A 17,203-nucleotide genomic window follows, 5' to 3' on the forward strand; every position below is an offset into this window, starting at 1 on the left:
TTACATATCTCTGGATGTGCTTTCATGTTTGTGCAGATCATGAATGTTTAAACCTAGTCTGTCTGATGCGGCGTTGTCACTTTATATATACTCTGTTTGGTTGCCATGTTTGAATTTACCAGTGCCATAAACTACTTTTTAGAATGGGTAGAATGTCCAATTAACTGCTTGATGGCTGGAACATAAGACATAATTGTTTAGAAAATGAAAAAAACTTTTCAACATAATATACCTGTATTTACTGCACAGAAATTGAATCTGCACTTCCAATAATATAACCTTATTTATTTCCATCACCCAGAGATACGAAGAAATTGCTCATTGTAGCCATGCTTTGGTTCTTAAGCTGACATTAGTATAGACCATAAAGAAATTTATTTGGTGTAACTGAAGATATATTAAATGCTACAAGACATATTTGTGAGACATGTTCAGTAATGCAACTTAACTTTTCAGACTTCAGCATTCTGAATTGAAGAGATGTCTCAAAATAAATTGTTTGCAAAACAGGAGAGAGCAGTGTCCTTATGAAAGTAGATACTGTCTTGGGGGTGTCTACACTTTCAGGGTTTGTTTTTTTTTTGGGTGGGGGGAGAGAAATAAACTTCTTTCTGTTTAAAAAAAAAAAAACTCCACCCCCTCACCCCACCCCACCCCAAAAATAAAACAACAAAAAGCACTCAAAATAAGAAAAAACTGGGCTTTTTTGTGAGATAAGAGAGCTTTTCCTGTGGAAAAAGTCCAGCTCTGTGCAAGACTTTCATCATATCCTCTTCCCGGCTTTCAGGGTTGAATATGAGAGAGAGAGAGAGAGAGTGTGAACAATACTCAGCTATTATTGGCTGTGAGCTGTGGCTGTAAATGTGAATGCTGCAGTTTCCCAATGCTGTGGCTGTATGAACACAATTTTTTTTACTTGTTTTGACCATGGGATATTGAAAATGTACAGTAAGCCCTCAAGAAATGCAATTTCGATTTGCACTTAACTCGCATATACATTGGCCAAAATGGTCAGTCTCTATGTAAAAGAATAAATGGACACAAATCAGATGTCAGAAATGGTAACATACAAAAGCCTGCAAGAGAACACTTCAATCTCCCTGGACACTCATCAAAACAAAAAGCAGTCAAGTAGCACTTTAAAGACTAGCAACATTGTTTATTAGGTGAGCTTTCATGGGTCTGCCCCAGGAAAGCTCACCTAATAAACAATGTTGCTAGTCTTTAAAGTGCTACTTGACTGCTTTTTGTTTTGATGAGTGTCCAGGGAGATTGAAGTGTTCTCTTGCAGGCTTTTCTATGTTACCGTTTCTGACATCTGATTTGTGTCCATTTATTCTTTTACATGGAGACTGACCATTTTGGCCAATGTATATGCGAGTTAAGTGCAAATCGAAATTGCATTATATCTCTTTAAAGTGCTACTTGGCTGCTTTTTGTTTTGATAGGGTATAGACTAGCATGGCTTCCTCTTTGTTACCTGCACACTCAGTAACAGATTTAAAAGTAGCCATCCTGCAGCAAAAAACTTCAAAAACGGACTCCAAAGAGAAACAGCAGATGTTCAATTTATTTGAAAATCTGACACCATCAGTCATGGATTGAACAGAGACTGGGAGTGGCTGACCAATTTTACAAGCAGTTTCTCCTCTCTTGGTGTTCACACCTCCGTATTAATTGCTGAAATTGGGCCACGTGCTCCCTGACTGAATTGACTTTAGCCTTCCTGTTAGTTGGGACTCCCTTCTTTTCATGAGCCTGTGTAATTAGTTTCCCCTGGAATCTCCACTGCACGCATCTAATGAAGCAGGTCTTTTCCCATGAAAGCATATGCTCCAAAATACCTGTTAGTCTGAGATTAAAAATAATAAATGTTTGCTGCTTTTCATATGTGCTGTTATTTGAGCCTTTGGATTAGACTTGGGTGCCATTCCCAGCATTCTTCTGCATCATTAATCTTCAAAAACTTTTTAAATTCAGGAGCTGGGGCTTTAGGGAAAGCAACAGGTACTGGGAATAGCAACAGAGATAGCTGTGTTAGTCTGTATTTCCACAAAACAAAAAAGCAGTCCTGTGGCACTTTAAAGACTAACCAAGATTTACTAGGTGATGAGTTTTTGTACTGAAGACCTTCTTCTTCAGATCTAGAAATATTGTCAAATCTGAGGAAGTGGGTGTGCCCCAAAAAAGCTCATCACCCAATAAATTATTTTGTTCGTCTTTAAAGCGCTACATGACTGCTGGTTTGTTTTGTGAAGTATGGGGAAGTTTGCTATAAAATCCTGAGCTGGCAATGCTGCAATGGAGGTAGCTCTGAATGTAGCATGTGCGTGTGTAGAAAAGGAGCGGCAGCCCACAAGTCACCACTAGCCAGGAGCCAATGCCACGCGAGTGGGGTGCAGCACACCTTTTCCAGAGGCAGGCCAAAAAAAAAAAGAGACTATAGCTCCCAGCATGCACCGCGCTAGCGGGTCGGGACTACATTTCCCGCCATGCGCCGCACACACTGACGACAAGCCGATGTCTTCCTGGCCGCGGTGAACGCCGGGAGTTGTAGTCCCGAGAGGGTGGGGCGGGCGAGCGACCCAGCCGCCAGGTAGACGGAAGCGGGCGGCGACGGTAGCAGCTACGGGCCGCGGGGGTGCGAGCCGGGCAGGATGGACAAGCTCAAGCGCGTGCTGAACGGGCAGGACGCGGAGGACCAGGGTGGTCTGAGTGAGGTAACGCTCCCCCCCTTCCCCCCGCCCGTGTCGTGCCCAGCTGCGAGCGGGGCTGGGGGCTCGTGTCCGGCCGCGGGGAGGCAGCTGAGGGTGACAGGCCCGCCCCGCCGGAGCTGCTCCCTGACCCCCCGCGGTGGGACTGCTCCCCGGGAACCTTGCAGCGCTGGAGGGTCGTGGCCACCCACTCCCCTGTGCCTACGCTGCTCTGGAACCCCGGGCTCGGGCTCCAGCAGCCTCCCGTCCATGCACACACGTCGTGCTAGCCAGCCCCCACCGAGCGCACGGCCTTGGGAGCGCAGGTTCTGTTTGTTTACAACATGTCTGTCGGGTGGTCAGAGAGAAAGCATTGCAGCTACCCACTGTGTCCGCTGGCTGGCTGGCTGTTGGCTCGCTGCATGGCTTTCCCTTAGACGGGGGCAGTCAGTTTCATCTCGGTGTATGGTTTCGTTTTCAGGTTCTGGCTGGTACCTTGTTTGGGTTGCAAACACTGCTGGGGAATGGTTATTTGTTACTTTTTTTTTTTTTATTTTATTTTTAAGTATTTGTCTGTACCAAAAAGCATGAACACTTTTTTGTTCCTGAATTTCATAAAAAGGCTACTTGTGGCAAAGCTTGAATCTTGAGCCGAGGTTTGAGACTGGAACTTAAATGAAAGGTCTTAATTTTTTAAGACTGTTTTGTATACACAAAGGCATCTGAACTTTTAGAAGCTAGTCAGATACCACACATTTAAATGACTTCCTCTTGAATGGATGAAAACAAGAGGTTGTTTTTTTTTTCTGGTGGAAAGCACTAGAATGACATTCCAACACCTTTTTTTCTATTAGAACACCAGAAAAAATTTCACTGCCAGTTTCGCAGCAGTCTGGGGACTGGTGCATTAAAACTGAACACCCTAACCTCTATGAGGCATCGTCAGACTTCAGTTCCAGCACCTTTTTTTCTAGAAAAAAGCACTGATGAAAACTATTTCATAAACCCACCAACTTTTCCTCACTCTCATCACGAGTCTAAAACTAAACATGCTCTAGTGTGTGAAGGGCTTGCATCTTCAAGTATTCATCAGTTCTAGAGTTCAGTAATCTTCTGTTGAGTGGATCCAGTTGGGTGTCTGTGGGTGGGAAATACATTGCAGGGACTTCCCTCTGACTACCCAGGTGAAACAGAGGTATATTCTATCTGCACAGGTAAATTGAACATAGAAAACGCAACAGGAGAAAAATTGTGGTGCTTTTTATAAGCTGCTTTTTCCAATCAAAATTTGAGTGGACTCTGTCTGATTTCACTTCTAGTGAATATTGAAGTGAAGGGTGGGAGGGGAAAACTGATAGATAATTGACAATATGATTACACTACAAGTGCTATAGAGTCACAGCTGTGAAGTTGCAACTTCACTGTTGCTTTGTCATAGTGTATATATTAAAGTGACAGAACGGGTTTTTCAATCCCTGTAGTAAATCCACCCCAACTAGAGGCCACAGCTAATTCTGTGGAAGAATCTTGTATGGTAGGGCTTAGGTTGGTTTAATTACATTTCTCAGGTGTGTGATTTTTTTTTTTGCACACCTGAGTAAGGTTTTAGGTTGGCCTAAGTTTTAAATGCAGGACCAGGGGCTTTAATTTGGAGGTGAAGAATATATGCTCACTGAGGTGAGTATGTATCTGCCTAAAGAACAGAATAGATTAGACATGTAGATATAATATAAGGGAACTACACAGACTGTACAGGATCGGGGCAAGCTATTAATTTATTTCAGGCATGTATGACTCGATTGGGACCTCATTCTGAAGGTAATAACGCACAGCTCTCAATTACTTCTGTGGGAATTCTGTTAGCAGTGTGGTTTCAAAACTGAGTTCTCTGATAGCAGTATTGCTGTTGAACACGGATCAGTTTTTTTTTATTTGTCTTATGTTTTAGTGCAATATTTAGCAGATGATGCTTAAACTGTTGATTTGAGAGAGGTCCATAAAGTTTCTCTGGTGAAATTGAGGTACAAGTTAATGACTAAAGGCTGTGTCTCTTTGTTTTTGGTTTTCAGATTGTTGATGCAACTTCATTAAGCTGGGGCACAAGAGTGAAAGGCTTCATCGCTTGTTTTGCCACAGGAGTTCTGTGCTCTATCCTGGTAAGTTCTCTGTTTGTCAGTTTCAGTTCTAGGAGGAAGTGTGTGCTTTTTGGGCTGCAGTACCTTTTATAGCACCTCTTATCCCAAAGTGGCTAACCAAATGATGTCTGAACTAGCCCTAGTTCTGCAAGCTACATGAGACTTTGAGCGGGCATCTGGATTTGGAAGGGAGCACTATGAAAGGCAACTATTTGAAAAAAAAACCAAAAAACAAAAAAAAAAAAAAAGGCACTCCCTCTTTGATTTATGTTGAACTGGTTGATGTATGTATATATATCAATATGCAATACATGTTGTATGGAAACGGATTCTCGAGTACCAAGGGGAATGGTGTGATACAGGCTAAGTGGGATGGAAGTGGTAAGTTAATGCTGGTTTGCAGGAAAGGAATGGGATTCAGGACAGGCAGGAGAACAGAGCTAGGCCATACTGAGTTCATCTACGTAAGCAAATTGAGGGATTGTATGGTAGCATGATTTAGTCAGTCTACACAGGTCAGATCAAACTGTTATAACAGAGTCAGAAGGAACACTTTTGTTGTAAATGCAAATATAACCCCTGGCATGGTAAAACTGTCCTTGTAGATGGAACTACATCATTTTATACTATATCTGTGTATCAGGTATTCCTACTTTTGTGTAAAGAATAAGATCTGTACAAGTCTGGCAAAATTACATATCTGTGCAGAGATTGATATTAGTTTCAGGGACTGTCCCATCCTTGGTGCAAATAAAAAAAAAAAAAAAAAACTAAAACACTTTTCATGAAAAAGGAAACGAGGCTCTGTCATCAAATGAAATTCTCTAATCTCTATAAAGAGTGAGAACAAACGCAAACTGAGCTTTGTAACTGTCTTTAGGTTTAAATTTTCTCGTGCTTCTGCAGTGTTACTGTTTTGGGGCTATTTTTATTGCAGCGTGAAACAATTTTTTTATTCTCTTATTTTTCTCTTCAGGGAACCTGCCTGCTGTGGGTGCCAAGGAAAGGACTAATTCTCTTCGCAGTATTTTACACTCTGGGGAATATTGCATCCCTTGGGAGGTAACCGAGTTCTATAAATTAGCTGTCCAATGCAATGGCAGAAAATGGGTACAGAATGATGGTGTGTGAATGCACACATGCTTGTTTAAGGGGTGGAAATGATGGGATGTGAGGCTGAATGTTCACTTCTATCTATGCAAATCCCTCAAATTCAGAAATAACAGAAAAGGGGCAAACACGAGTGATTTAAACAGTCCAAATCTTGAGAAAAGAAGCCATTTCAACTAGCATTTTGTCTTTCCTGTTTGAATAAAGTATTGTGTGGACCTACTAATTGAAATAAGAGGGATCAAATTTCATGCTTGCCAGAGGGTCAGGAACGTACATATTTAGTGCATCACTGTGGTTTTTTGCACTTTCCTTTGAACCTTGAGCTATTGGTCCATGTTGGAGACACCCATCTGATGAGGTAGGCTTCTGGTCTGCTCTGACAGGATCTATGTTTTTAAAAAAAAACAAAAAACAAAAAACTTCAGCTGTGTAGGTAGTCTCACTGCCTTCCAAAGAGACTTGAACATCAGTGTAAATATCTCACTGAAGATCTCTTAATGTGTAGCTGACATGATAAAAACAAACAATGTAAGGCTATAAAAGGAATGGAGTGGCAAATAATGTAGAAACTACCATAATGCCAGTGCCTAAATCGAAGGTTCAGCCTCATCTGGAATATTGCGTGCTATAATGGTCACCCCATCTCAAACAGCACATTACGGAACTTGAAATATAAAGCTTGGTTTGTTAAGTGGGGACACAAGTTGATGTGTTCAAGAATGTGTGGGTCCTTAATTTTATTAACCTTTTCTTTTCATTCTTTATTATGTAAAGATTTCATTTAAGAAGAGCTGTGAGAATGATCAAAAGCATGGAAAAGTTCTCTTGGAAAGATTAAAAAGATTGGAATTGTTTACTTTAGGAAAAGATGAATAAAATGACTGATACAAGTACTAAATCTTCTAGACAGATTTGTGCAGGATAGTCTATTCTCTCTGACTCTTAACAGAAGTATCAGAAGATAGGCAATTAAAAGTATAAGTTGCGAAATTCAAAGCTAATAAAAGGGATATGTTTTCATGCAGTGTGTAAATTGACTGTAACTCTTCCTATGTGCCCAGGAGGGAGGGAAGACCAGAGTGATTCCTCTGTCATCCTTGGCATGTGGTAGAATTAAGCATGCTGAATGCAGATGTCATAGGTACATGACATCTGGCTGATCTTCACAGGAGTACTCTTCTTGGCCACTCCTGTCTCATCATCTGGGGCTGGCTTGGAGTTTCCTTCTCTCCTGCCACCCATTTCCTCTATTATATTGTATCTTGGTCTGCTCTTGACTGAAGCAATGGCAGCCAGTTGTCAGCAGCAGGCAAGAAGAGAGGAGTCATCTTAAAACCAGGAAGAAAAGATTAATGTAGGTGGACAAAACAAGCTAAGATTTTTAAAAAATAAAAATCTGATCAATAATTTAATCTGAATTGCACTGTTCTACAGTCAGCTGAGTCTCATGGCACTTTAAGACTGAGTCATGCCTTTATATGTAGTAAACTCATTGATTAGTGTGTGTAAATGTAGTCCAGGCATCACTTTTAGCACATCAGAATGGAGGTCTGGGATGGGAACTTTTGTCTCCATGCCCATTTTGCAATGTTTAGACTCCATATCTGTCCAAATCTGTTACAAGTATCAGCAACTGCTTCTTCCCAAGACTATCTGAAGTTGTTTGGTGCCCAGTTCTCAGAATGTATCTTCCCCATTCTCCATTGTGTATTGATTTTTGTTTTATACTACTGCCTAGCTCTCTTTGCTATATAGGTAGCATCAATCACCATGATACTATAGGCCCTGGTATCTAGTATAGTAGTGACCCTCCATGACAACATCTCAATTTATGTGAGCAGCGTAAGCATGCTTGATTATTGCACCTTACAATCTCATTTTGTTGCTGTGTCAATGTTTTGTCTGTCTGCTATGTTTTGCTCGTTACAGCACTATTTTTCTTATGGGACCTATGAGACAATTGAAAAGAATGTTTGAGCCCACTCGTTTGATAGCTACTGTCGTTATGCTGGTAAGTATCAAAGGATTGTTTTAACTTGCATGGAATCGTGATTAAATTCCATTGTAAAGTAGTCAGTAGCGTTTTGTGGTAGTTACATTTCATTGTGCTATTCTTAAAATCTTTCTGCTTTATTACTGGGAGATGTTTTGTGCTAGAAAACGCAGTAAAAGACAAGTTCTGTGCACTGAAGAGTATAGACAAAGTCAGGCCAATACAGTATGAGGCCATTGTTTCAGGGGCATGAAGAAATAGAATAATTATTGAAGGGCTAACTAGGGGTTGCAGAAGTGGCTTTGGAGAAATCTGATATATGCACAGGCAACATGAAAGGTCTGTGCAAAAGTGGGAGCAGAACTGAGAGGTATTAAAAGAAGGATTAGGGAGGAAACAAATGGAGAGGCAGGCAGACAAATGTTATGTTGTAGTGTCAACCCTCTTACTTTGATCTCTTTCCTACCTGTCCTAGCTGCTTGTTTCACTCTTTGGTAGAGTGTCTGTAGATGGAGTTTCATAAGAGAGTGCTTGGAAATTCTAGTCATCCTAAAGTGGCTTACAAATTGATATATCATTGAATTTGTATGGGAAGTTTGCAGCTTAGCTAAATGCACCTAGGTCAGTGGTTTTCATTGTGGATTCCTAAAACATTTTGGCTGTTTTCTTCATGTGCTACTTCTTCCGGAAGCGGCATGGTAATGAGCCATCCTGAAGATGCTAATGAGGCACGGATGTAAATTTCCCACACCTCATTAGCATATGAACACCTGATTCGGGGTCTGGAAGAAACTCCTCCAGACTCCAAAATACACATACAGACACGTGGCCTGCAGGGATCTTCTGGAAGGAAACCCTTCTTCTGGAAGCCCCTTCTTCCTCAAAACCATCCTTTCAGAAGAGCCCCACGGGCCGCACATCTGCACATGTATTTTGGAGTCCGGAAGAAGCTTCTTCTGGACTCCAACTCATGTGCCCATATGCTAATGAGGCATGGGAAATTTACATCCATGCCTCATTAGCATCTTCTGGATGGCTTATTACCATGCTGCTTCCGGAAGAAGTGGTACATGTAGATGCACCCTTTGAATGGAGGTTCAGACACTTTTGGGAATGTTAAGTGTAAGCTGCAGACACCAAGTTGATAACTACTGTTCAGTAGTAACAACAACCTTTTGCAGATTCTTTAGGCATAGCTTGAAAACCTCTGACCGAGCTGGTTGTTTGGCTCTTTCAGTTTTGAAGCTTCTCAGCAGAGGACTGTCTTCACATATAGAGCCACAGCAGTACAGCTTCAGCAGTTCAGCAAAGATGCTCTCCTTATTGATGTATTTTATCATGCTCCTGAGAGGTGGTAGCTCTGTTGACTGGAGAAACTCTCCTGTCTACATGGTGCTGTCTACACAGGGAGTGTGGTCATAATAACTGGATCACTTAGGGCTGTGGATTTTTTTTTTTACTATCCCAAGCAATGTAGTTATTCTGATGTAGGTCTGTAGTGTAGACCTGGCCAAAGCGGAAGTGCATATCTTCAATTGTAAGTTTAAGGAGTCCAGCACCAAGCCACTCTGACAGTGTCATAAATATGCCATTCCTATTTTGTAATAGTTATGAATTGTAGGCATTACAGAGTTGTGAGATAGATGGCTCATTCCTATAGTGAAGCCTTGTAACAGCTTTAAATAAACAAAGCATTAGCAAAAAAGGTAGCTGACACTCTTAACAGTCCCGGTTGACAGAACTGGGAGGCTGTGCCCAGGGGCTGCTGTTTGAGTGATTTCAGTAGGAAACAGGTTCATAGCATATTCAGAGCTAAGCAGATGAGAGCTGCAGCCAGAGCACAGCTAGAAAGTCTGGTTCTGTGTGGGTTCGCAGGTGAAGCAGTGCTACTGGAATGAGTACACCAACTCCCAAAAATGGCCTGGGAAAAAGTAGGAACTTACAGAAATTGTGACAAGTGGTGGGAGTCTCTTGCTCTTCCTTGACAACAGCTATAATGGTCACCTGCTTGTTTCACTTCCTGTTCGGAAGTGGTGTGGGCAGAGCAATGTAAACACACTCATCCCTCATTAAACAAATACTTCACTGATGATTACTCACTTGGGACGCATACTCACCTTTTGTTCACTGGACAAGTGAACTCCCCTGCTAGTACAAGCCTAACCCCTCCCCACCCAACTGGCCCGGCACACCCAAACCACTGCAGCCTGACCCACCACTGACCCCCACAGCCAACCTGCAACAGCTTTAAACGCCCCGCCCCCCCCCCCCCCCCCCCCCCCCGCCTGCCTGCCTGCCCACCCCACAGACCCAACCCACTGTAGCCTTAAGGCCTCCTGTCCGCCCCCAATCCTAAAGTTCACTTACCTTTCAAAAGCAGCGCCACCTGCTGCCACTCCTTCCCCAAGTTAGGAGCCTAGGAACCAATCGGAGACTTTTACCTGCATTTTAATGGTAATTTAGTGTCTCTCTTATGAGTTTTCACCTACAAGCAGGAAGTTGGGAACTAATAGTGCTCATATAGCAAGGGATGAATGAGTGTAACTATTTTTACGCTGGATCAGGTAAAATATTGCATTTCATTTGTCTTCCTTTTTATATGAACATTTTTTTCCTAACTGAGAAGTAGTCTCTCTTTTAACTGAAATTCTGTGGTCTCTTCCAGCTGTGTCTCATACTAACATTGTGTTCTGCCTTCTGGGTGAGTATTTGGTTCTTGTATATAGCTTGCATATGCTAGCAAATATATATCCTCGGTATTTGATTGCATTATTGACTCATTTTTCTTCTTTCAGTGGCACAACAAGGGACTTGCTCTCATCTTCTGCATTTTGCAGTTTTTTGCGTTGGCATGGTAGGTTATTTTTTCTCCTCCTAACGGGGAGAAACCTCTGAATACAATGATTATACTTCTCTTGAACATGCATTTTGACTTGTAGCCAAGAAAGTTCTGGGGAGGGGTAAAGTTGTGAGCCTGTACCGTGACAGCAGTTCCTGGGCCTGGCTCCAGCTGCAAGCACTTAAAATCTGGCATGAAGGAGTGCAGGATTGTTCAGGTTTGGTGCCATTGGCTTACTGGTTTCTATGGATGTAACTGAACCTGTGAACCTCTGCTAAAGCTGTCTGTGCTCTTCCCTACCCCCTGAGTGACCTGGATTATAACTAGCTTCAGTTAATAGATTGTCAGAGGATTGAGAGGTTTTATGAATTGTGGTTGGGGAGTTCTTTCCTCTGGGCACCCAAGCATGAACCACCTAGGCAAATGAATCCTAATAATCTTCTCTTCATGAGTGGCTGTCCTACAAGGTATTTGAGATCAGATGGCTTGTTTGCTTTCTGCTTCAGTGATCTGTTTGGAGTGGGGCCGGAATGGAATGGCACTACTTGGGCCAAGTATGCAGACGAGCCCCGGAGTCACTATAGGGGCTCATCTGCATACTTAACTCAATCTAATTCTTGACCTTCCCCCTCAACCCCTCCACTCTCTGATTTGCTCACCTTGATTATCTTTTTCTGATTTGTCCTCCTTGCTTACTGTTTTTGGTTCTCTATGCCTTAAATATTGAGTCTGTTCTGGTCTGGCTATGGTCTGAAGAAGTGGGTGTGTCCCACGAAAGCTCACCTAATAAACTATTTTGCTAGTCCTTTAAAGTGCTACTTGACTGCTTTTTGTTTTGATATTTCTGTGTGGTGTGGGGAGGAGTTGTTGCTTTTTATGTGTGACTCCGCTATAATCTGAAACAAGTGGTAATTCAGGTTTTTTTTAAATCTTGTCTTCCTCTCTTAGGTATAGCATTTCTTTTATACCATTTGCAAGGTAAGCTGGATTTCTTTTCTTTCCAGTATTAGTGAATAATCATTAAATGTTGCTTTAAGGTTAACTCCACCCTAAATGTATAACCCTTATTTGATTGTGCTACAGTTGTTTTTTTTTTCCCCTGAATGAGCTTAGAGTTGATTACAAACTAAACACCTCAATTTTTCACATGTGACTGAAATATAGCTGCCTCTGGGGTGGGACATGCAGTGGGGTATTAGGAGTGCTTCCATTTCTCTTTCTGTTCTTGCCTCCTCCCTCTCCTCTCTCCACCACCTAAACTTTTCAGGAAGCTTTGGAGGTCTCCGCGTTCACTAGCTTTTTTGCTGAAACTTGCCTGATATATATATATATATATATATTTTTTTTTTTTTTGGGGAGTTACATTAACTGAAAGGTGTTTTTGCATTCAGAGGCTTGCACAAGACTATTTGCATATGCAGTCATATAAATTTCACGTGTTGGTAAACTCTCCCATATTCTCAAACACCACCCCCTCCAAAATGTTGGTGAGAAGCTTGTCTGCCAAACCCCCCCAGATCCCTAGTGACAAACTGATTGGTTTTCTCACCTGTAGAAATCATCCACCCTTCCAAATGAAATGTTGGCACAACCCTGGAGGAGATGCCCTCTGAGTGCAGAGTTGTGAACTGCCCACTTTATCTTGAATGATCTCTTGCAACATGTCTTAGCTCCTCATGCATACCAATAAGTTCCATTTTGTACTTAGAGCATATCTAGACTTAAAACACTGCATCAGTATGAGTTCAGCCCTTTTAATGGCGACTCCCAGCCTAAGCCAATGAGGGAGAGCTCTGCCATCAGTGTAGTTAGCTACCACTTCTCAGGGACATGAACTATGTCAGTGGGTGAAACTCTCCCATCAAGATAGCCCTTTCTACACCACAGCGTTAGGTTGGCTGACTTTTTTTTTTTTTTTTTCTTTTTCCCCCACACACACCTGAGTGACAATTATACCAATATAGGTCTGTACTGTAGACCTGGCCTTAATCTCAATGCACTAAACTCCACTTCATCTCCTCAAATGCAAGCATCCACACAGGTGTTCTAATTCTTGGGCATTTAATTCACTCCTGTAGTTGACTTACCTTAACTTTCCTGAGTGTTCCCCAGTAGACATAATCTGCAATGGAATCCTAAAAATTACATTTTGGAAAACAAAGCAATAATTCAAAGTGCTGCAGGTTAACAAGGGCTAAACTAGCTATACTGTGGGAACTTAATTTAGATTTTCATATATGCATTTAAGGTTTTCTTTCCATACTTTTTTAAGCATGCATGCATGCATACAAACACCTGTGTCCAATTTCGGCATGCTCTCTCTTCCCTCTTCTCAGCCTCCGTACCTCTTCTTCCTTCCCCTCTCCTGACAGGTACCTAGGTGCACCTGTCCCTTCAATTAAACTTCCAACTGTATCCACTATGTACATATCACTAGACACGTTGCAGACATGTACAATTCAAGGGGGAATCCTACAGCCTTACATATGGAATTGTACACTACGTAGGAATAAATGTTCAAGTCTTTAAGCAGCCTATCTTGGTTACTGCAATGATATATTTGGAAAAGCAGCCCAGTCATATCACTATTTTTCTCTCTCCCTCTCCCCCACAGGGATGCTGTGAAGAAATGTTTTACTGTTTGTCTGTCATAACAGGTATATGGGCTGTTCTGTGAAATTATAGGACGTACAGTCAAATTCTGCTAACCATTTGATGTGCCTCTTCCTACTTGTCTTAAACACATGCCTTGCAGCTTGTGGTGGGAGGCTGATTTATATTGAAATCCAGCACATTCAGTTGCCTATAAACAATTATGTGAGTCAGAATGATGAAGTGGTGCTTTCTATTGCATTAAGTCCAGCTAAACATGGTGTTTTAGATAAATGACACCATTTGTGCAGACTGAAACAGTTAACATTTAAACTGTTAGATTAAAAGACACCTTTTTAGATTCAAAAAAAGAATAGATATCTCACTGGTGTAAAGCAACATGGCTCTGTTTTCTTCAATGAAATTATGCTATTTTTAACCAGCTGAGAATTTGTTCTACAGTAGATCGGGCCTGCACCTTGTGACCTCCTAGCTATGAAATAATTTTAAAACCCATTTAGCTTTTTGTTTAATTTGTGCACTAGATAGTGAAACTCACCTGGTCTGTTCTCACTTTCTCGCTCTCGTGCAGGAGTCCAGTGGTGAAGTGATTGGTTTTGGGACATGACCAGAGAAGGTTTAAGTCTAAATGGGAAAACTATTTTGACTAAATATTTTTGAAAGTTTCATTTTTTTAACCCAACTGCTAAAGTGTGGGTTTAAACTATTGACAGTTTCTCTGTAAAATAATTTAAAAAAAAAAAAAAGGGCACAGATCACCACTGGGAAGACTGCCCAGGAGTTCAGTGTAACCAAGGTAAATTAAGAGGCCTTTTACCCATTAGGGACCTGATTTCTGCAACTTGCCTACAGCAGCATGTAGTATTGTAAAGGAGGACAGGGAGCTGCATTTCTCACATCAGGTTAGGTAATGCAACCCAAGACCGGTAGGAAAAATGGGAAAACAGTTTTTCTGGGCACAGACTCTATTGGAAATTTATTCTAAATGGTCCTTGTGTTTATTTTAAAATAGGAAAGCATTTTTATGCACCCTTTAAAAATACCACACTTTCCCTCTGCAAAGGGTGGCCGAAACAGCATTAGAAAAGGCAGAGGACCCTGTTCTTCTGGCTTATAGCGCTCACTGGTTCATTACGTTTCTCACTTCTCTGCACAGAGGTGAGAGATCATTTAAATCCCCCTGTGATTCAAATGTCACTCTGTGGATTAGAAGAAATGCACAGATGTATGATCTTCCAGTGCCTGTATTCTGAGGAGAGTGACATGAAGCTATCCTTGCTATCAGGAAGGACATGCATGCAGTATTAAACTGCCAGATTTGAACAAATTATACTTAATGGCTGGGATTTTTATGATGCATCAAGTTCCAAAGCCATCTTAGCATCCTCTCTCTGTGAGTCCTTAACTAAGCTCTTTTGTGAGCACCGCACAGCGTCATCTGCCTCCAAGTTATACAGTGGTTGATTGGCAAACTTGGTATCTGTTCTGTCCTCTGACACTCTTCTGCTGTGTGGACACTGCTTCACCACTTTGCATCTCTTTTTAATGAAGCTTTACCCTAAACTTGTACCAAAGCTTATCTTTCACTTCGTAGGCTGAGACCATGTTCTGGGAAGATGATGATCAGTGAAGCTTAGTAGATGAATGTATGCAAAATCTGGTGTGTTCTTTTTTTTTTTTTTTTTTTTTTCTCAGTCTTCATCCTTTTGTCCCTTAAGGCCCTATCTGGCCCCCCCCACCCCCCCAAACATGACCACATCTGGGAGTTTGTTTGCAACTTGTAACCTAAGGGCAAACTTTCCCATTGGTAGCATAGCTATGACCTTACCCATGTCTCATAGCCAAATTAACTTTTGTCAGGCCATCAACTAAACAGTGCATCAGCCCCACGAAAGAAACCAGTTTCATGGCATCCAGGAAACTTGTTAAAAACTGAGAAGTTGTGTAAAAACATAAAAACCCAAACCTTTGTGTCTTGCAGTTATTCTAGAGAGCTGAGTGCATTCCGCTGTCACAAGATACTCGTCAAAGGCCATCATCCAGTTTAAATAGTTATCTGTGGGCTTCTTGTGGCTAAAGTTACTTTCTTACAAATCATCAGGAACAGAACAGACCTTAAAAATATGCCCCAGCTACGCTTGGAAGTATGGAAGAGCTATAGAAAACATTTTCCCCCATAAAATTGTGTGTGAATGAGGAGAAATGGGGAATTAATATGCCAACTTGTACTTTCCTGAGCTCCTTCCTTTCAAGGAAGGAACAGTAAAGGACCCAAGATACTTTCCTGTTTCTACCTGTATGGCTTTAAAAATCAGGAGTCATGATACAGCAGTAGCTTCTCTGGATCACCCAGGTTTTAACAGGTCGCATCAATCTCTCTCTCTTTCCCCAGGAATAGAGGCTCTGCAGCCTAGGCTGATGCCCTGATCTGTTGTCTTAGCCTATGTTGCAGTTCTGTGGGTGGAAACTGTGGAACTTCCCTGTAACAACCACCTTTCTGCTCTCCTCTGTATGTACATTAGTTCTCCTGGGTTCCCATCCATACAGTATTGAACTATTCCACTTCTATCAGAGAAGCCATTCTGCCTTTATCTTTATGCTACTAAGGTCCTGCTGTGACAGCAGGTGTGTGAGGGCTGACTTTTTCCAACTGTAGCAGCCTCCCACTTGAAGTCAGAATCTGTACACAATTATAACCTCTGACTGTCCATGGTCCCTAGTTGCTGAGCAGACAGCTTGTCTGGGTTGACACAGACTTCCTAAGGCACTCGCAGGGCAGCAGCATACACTCATAAAATATCCTTCCTGAGGTGGCAAATGCATCACCTAGGCTCAGGTCAGTTACGGTCCCTCTTCCAAATCATCCGCAAGTGGACAACTTGGGGAGAACTAGGTCCTGTTGCCCATTCATGTTGTCGCCTGTTGCTGTTCTTGAAGCAGCTGCTTGACTTGTTCTGTTGCTGATTGGAATACTGTGTTCCCCCTTTTGGAGGTCTGACTTCTCACACGATTTGCAGGCGGGTGGATACCAAGCATAGTCCAGCCATTGAGTTTTCTCCGGGGAAGTGATTTTCATAGGCTTTGTGACAGCCTGAAAACAAAACTCTGCTTAGACACATACAAAAGCCTTGTCCATCTCTCACAACAGCATCACATTTGCTTTGGGAGGTTTGGCTTCCTTTGGCTTCTTTTTTATTTCAGATGCTTCTGAGATCTCATTTCCAGCGAGTCACTTTTTAAAATATGGTTCTTTGATTTATTATGCCTCCTCAAGGCTGCATGATGTAGTGGTTAAAAGAGAAAGCTGGGAGTTAAGATGTTATGCTCCCTCCTCCTGCCCCAACTAAGTCAAGTAACTTCACTTGTGTGCCTCAGCCTAGCGGGGATCTGAGCTATGTCCCAGTCTGTATCCTGCCAAAGGGTTGTATCCAGTTTTTTTTATTGAGACTCTTTCCAGGGTTTACAAAATGCTTCTGAAAGAGGCAGTTGGAAAATCTCTCTTAATGCCTTGCCCAAGGCCAAATTTATTTTAGCGCTACTGTCTCTGGGGGAACTCTCAGAAAGCTCTATGCAAGTAGAATAGAGATTCTTCTCTTCCCGCTCTAGCTCCTCCTTAAAAAAAATGCTGTTAAGCAGGTCCACTAATGTAGGAGCTTAGCCACAATATCTTGTAGTGCTGGATTACTTGTTCCTGCTCTCAGATCACTCGTTCCTTGACCTTTACTGCTTTCCTAAAGGGCTAGCGCTTGCCCTGGATTGTTGCACCAGAGCACCAGCGTCAAACCTCAGTTGTATACACTGGATAAAACTTTCATAT

At 42.0% G+C, this 17,203-nt stretch overlaps 2 protein-coding genes across 2 annotated transcripts in view; both read left to right on the top strand.

The window, feature by feature from the left end:
* Positions 1 to 2,584: 2,584 nt before the first annotated feature.
* Positions 2,585 to 13,525, top strand: SFT2D2 (SFT2 domain containing 2). Its single transcript, XM_074999837.1, has 8 exons — positions 2,585 to 2,720; positions 4,763 to 4,849; positions 5,805 to 5,890; positions 7,871 to 7,952; positions 10,600 to 10,635; positions 10,730 to 10,788; positions 11,722 to 11,751; positions 13,388 to 13,525. The coding sequence occupies exons 1-8, from the start codon at positions 2,658 to 2,660 to the stop codon at positions 13,425 to 13,427; spliced, it is 483 nt and encodes a 160-aa protein (XP_074855938.1). The 5' UTR covers positions 2,585 to 2,657; the 3' UTR covers positions 13,428 to 13,525.
* TBX19 (T-box transcription factor 19) overlaps positions 10,734 to 17,203 on the top strand; it is a 51,724-nt gene continuing 45,254 nt past the window's right edge. The window contains exons 1-3 of the mRNA XM_074999812.1: positions 10,734 to 10,788; positions 11,722 to 11,751; positions 13,388 to 13,430. Of these exons, the coding sequence (XP_074855913.1) occupies positions 13,403 to 13,430 (28 nt within the window). The 5' untranslated portion in view covers positions 10,734 to 10,788; positions 11,722 to 11,751; positions 13,388 to 13,402. The remainder of the gene's footprint in view (positions 10,789 to 11,721; positions 11,752 to 13,387; positions 13,431 to 17,203) is intronic.

Source organism: Carettochelys insculpta, chromosome 1 (genome assembly GCF_033958435.1).
Source record: "Carettochelys insculpta isolate YL-2023 chromosome 1, ASM3395843v1, whole genome shotgun sequence".
Taxonomy (NCBI): Eukaryota; Metazoa; Chordata; order Testudines; family Carettochelyidae; genus Carettochelys; species Carettochelys insculpta.

Bases quoted from the DNA above. Each gene is read 5' to 3' on its own strand.
- SFT2D2 (XM_074999837.1), top strand. From the start codon at position 2,658: ATGGACAAGCTCAAGCGCGTGCTGAACGGGCAGGACGCGGAGGACCAG. The intron at 4,850-5,804 runs GTAAGTTCTCTG...TTTTCTCTTCAG, and splicing joins GAGTTCTGTGCTCTATCCTG to GGAACCTGCCTGCTGTGGGT. The intron at 10,789-11,721 runs GTAGGTTATTTT...TTCCTCTCTTAG, and splicing joins CAGTTTTTTGCGTTGGCATG to GTATAGCATTTCTTTTATAC.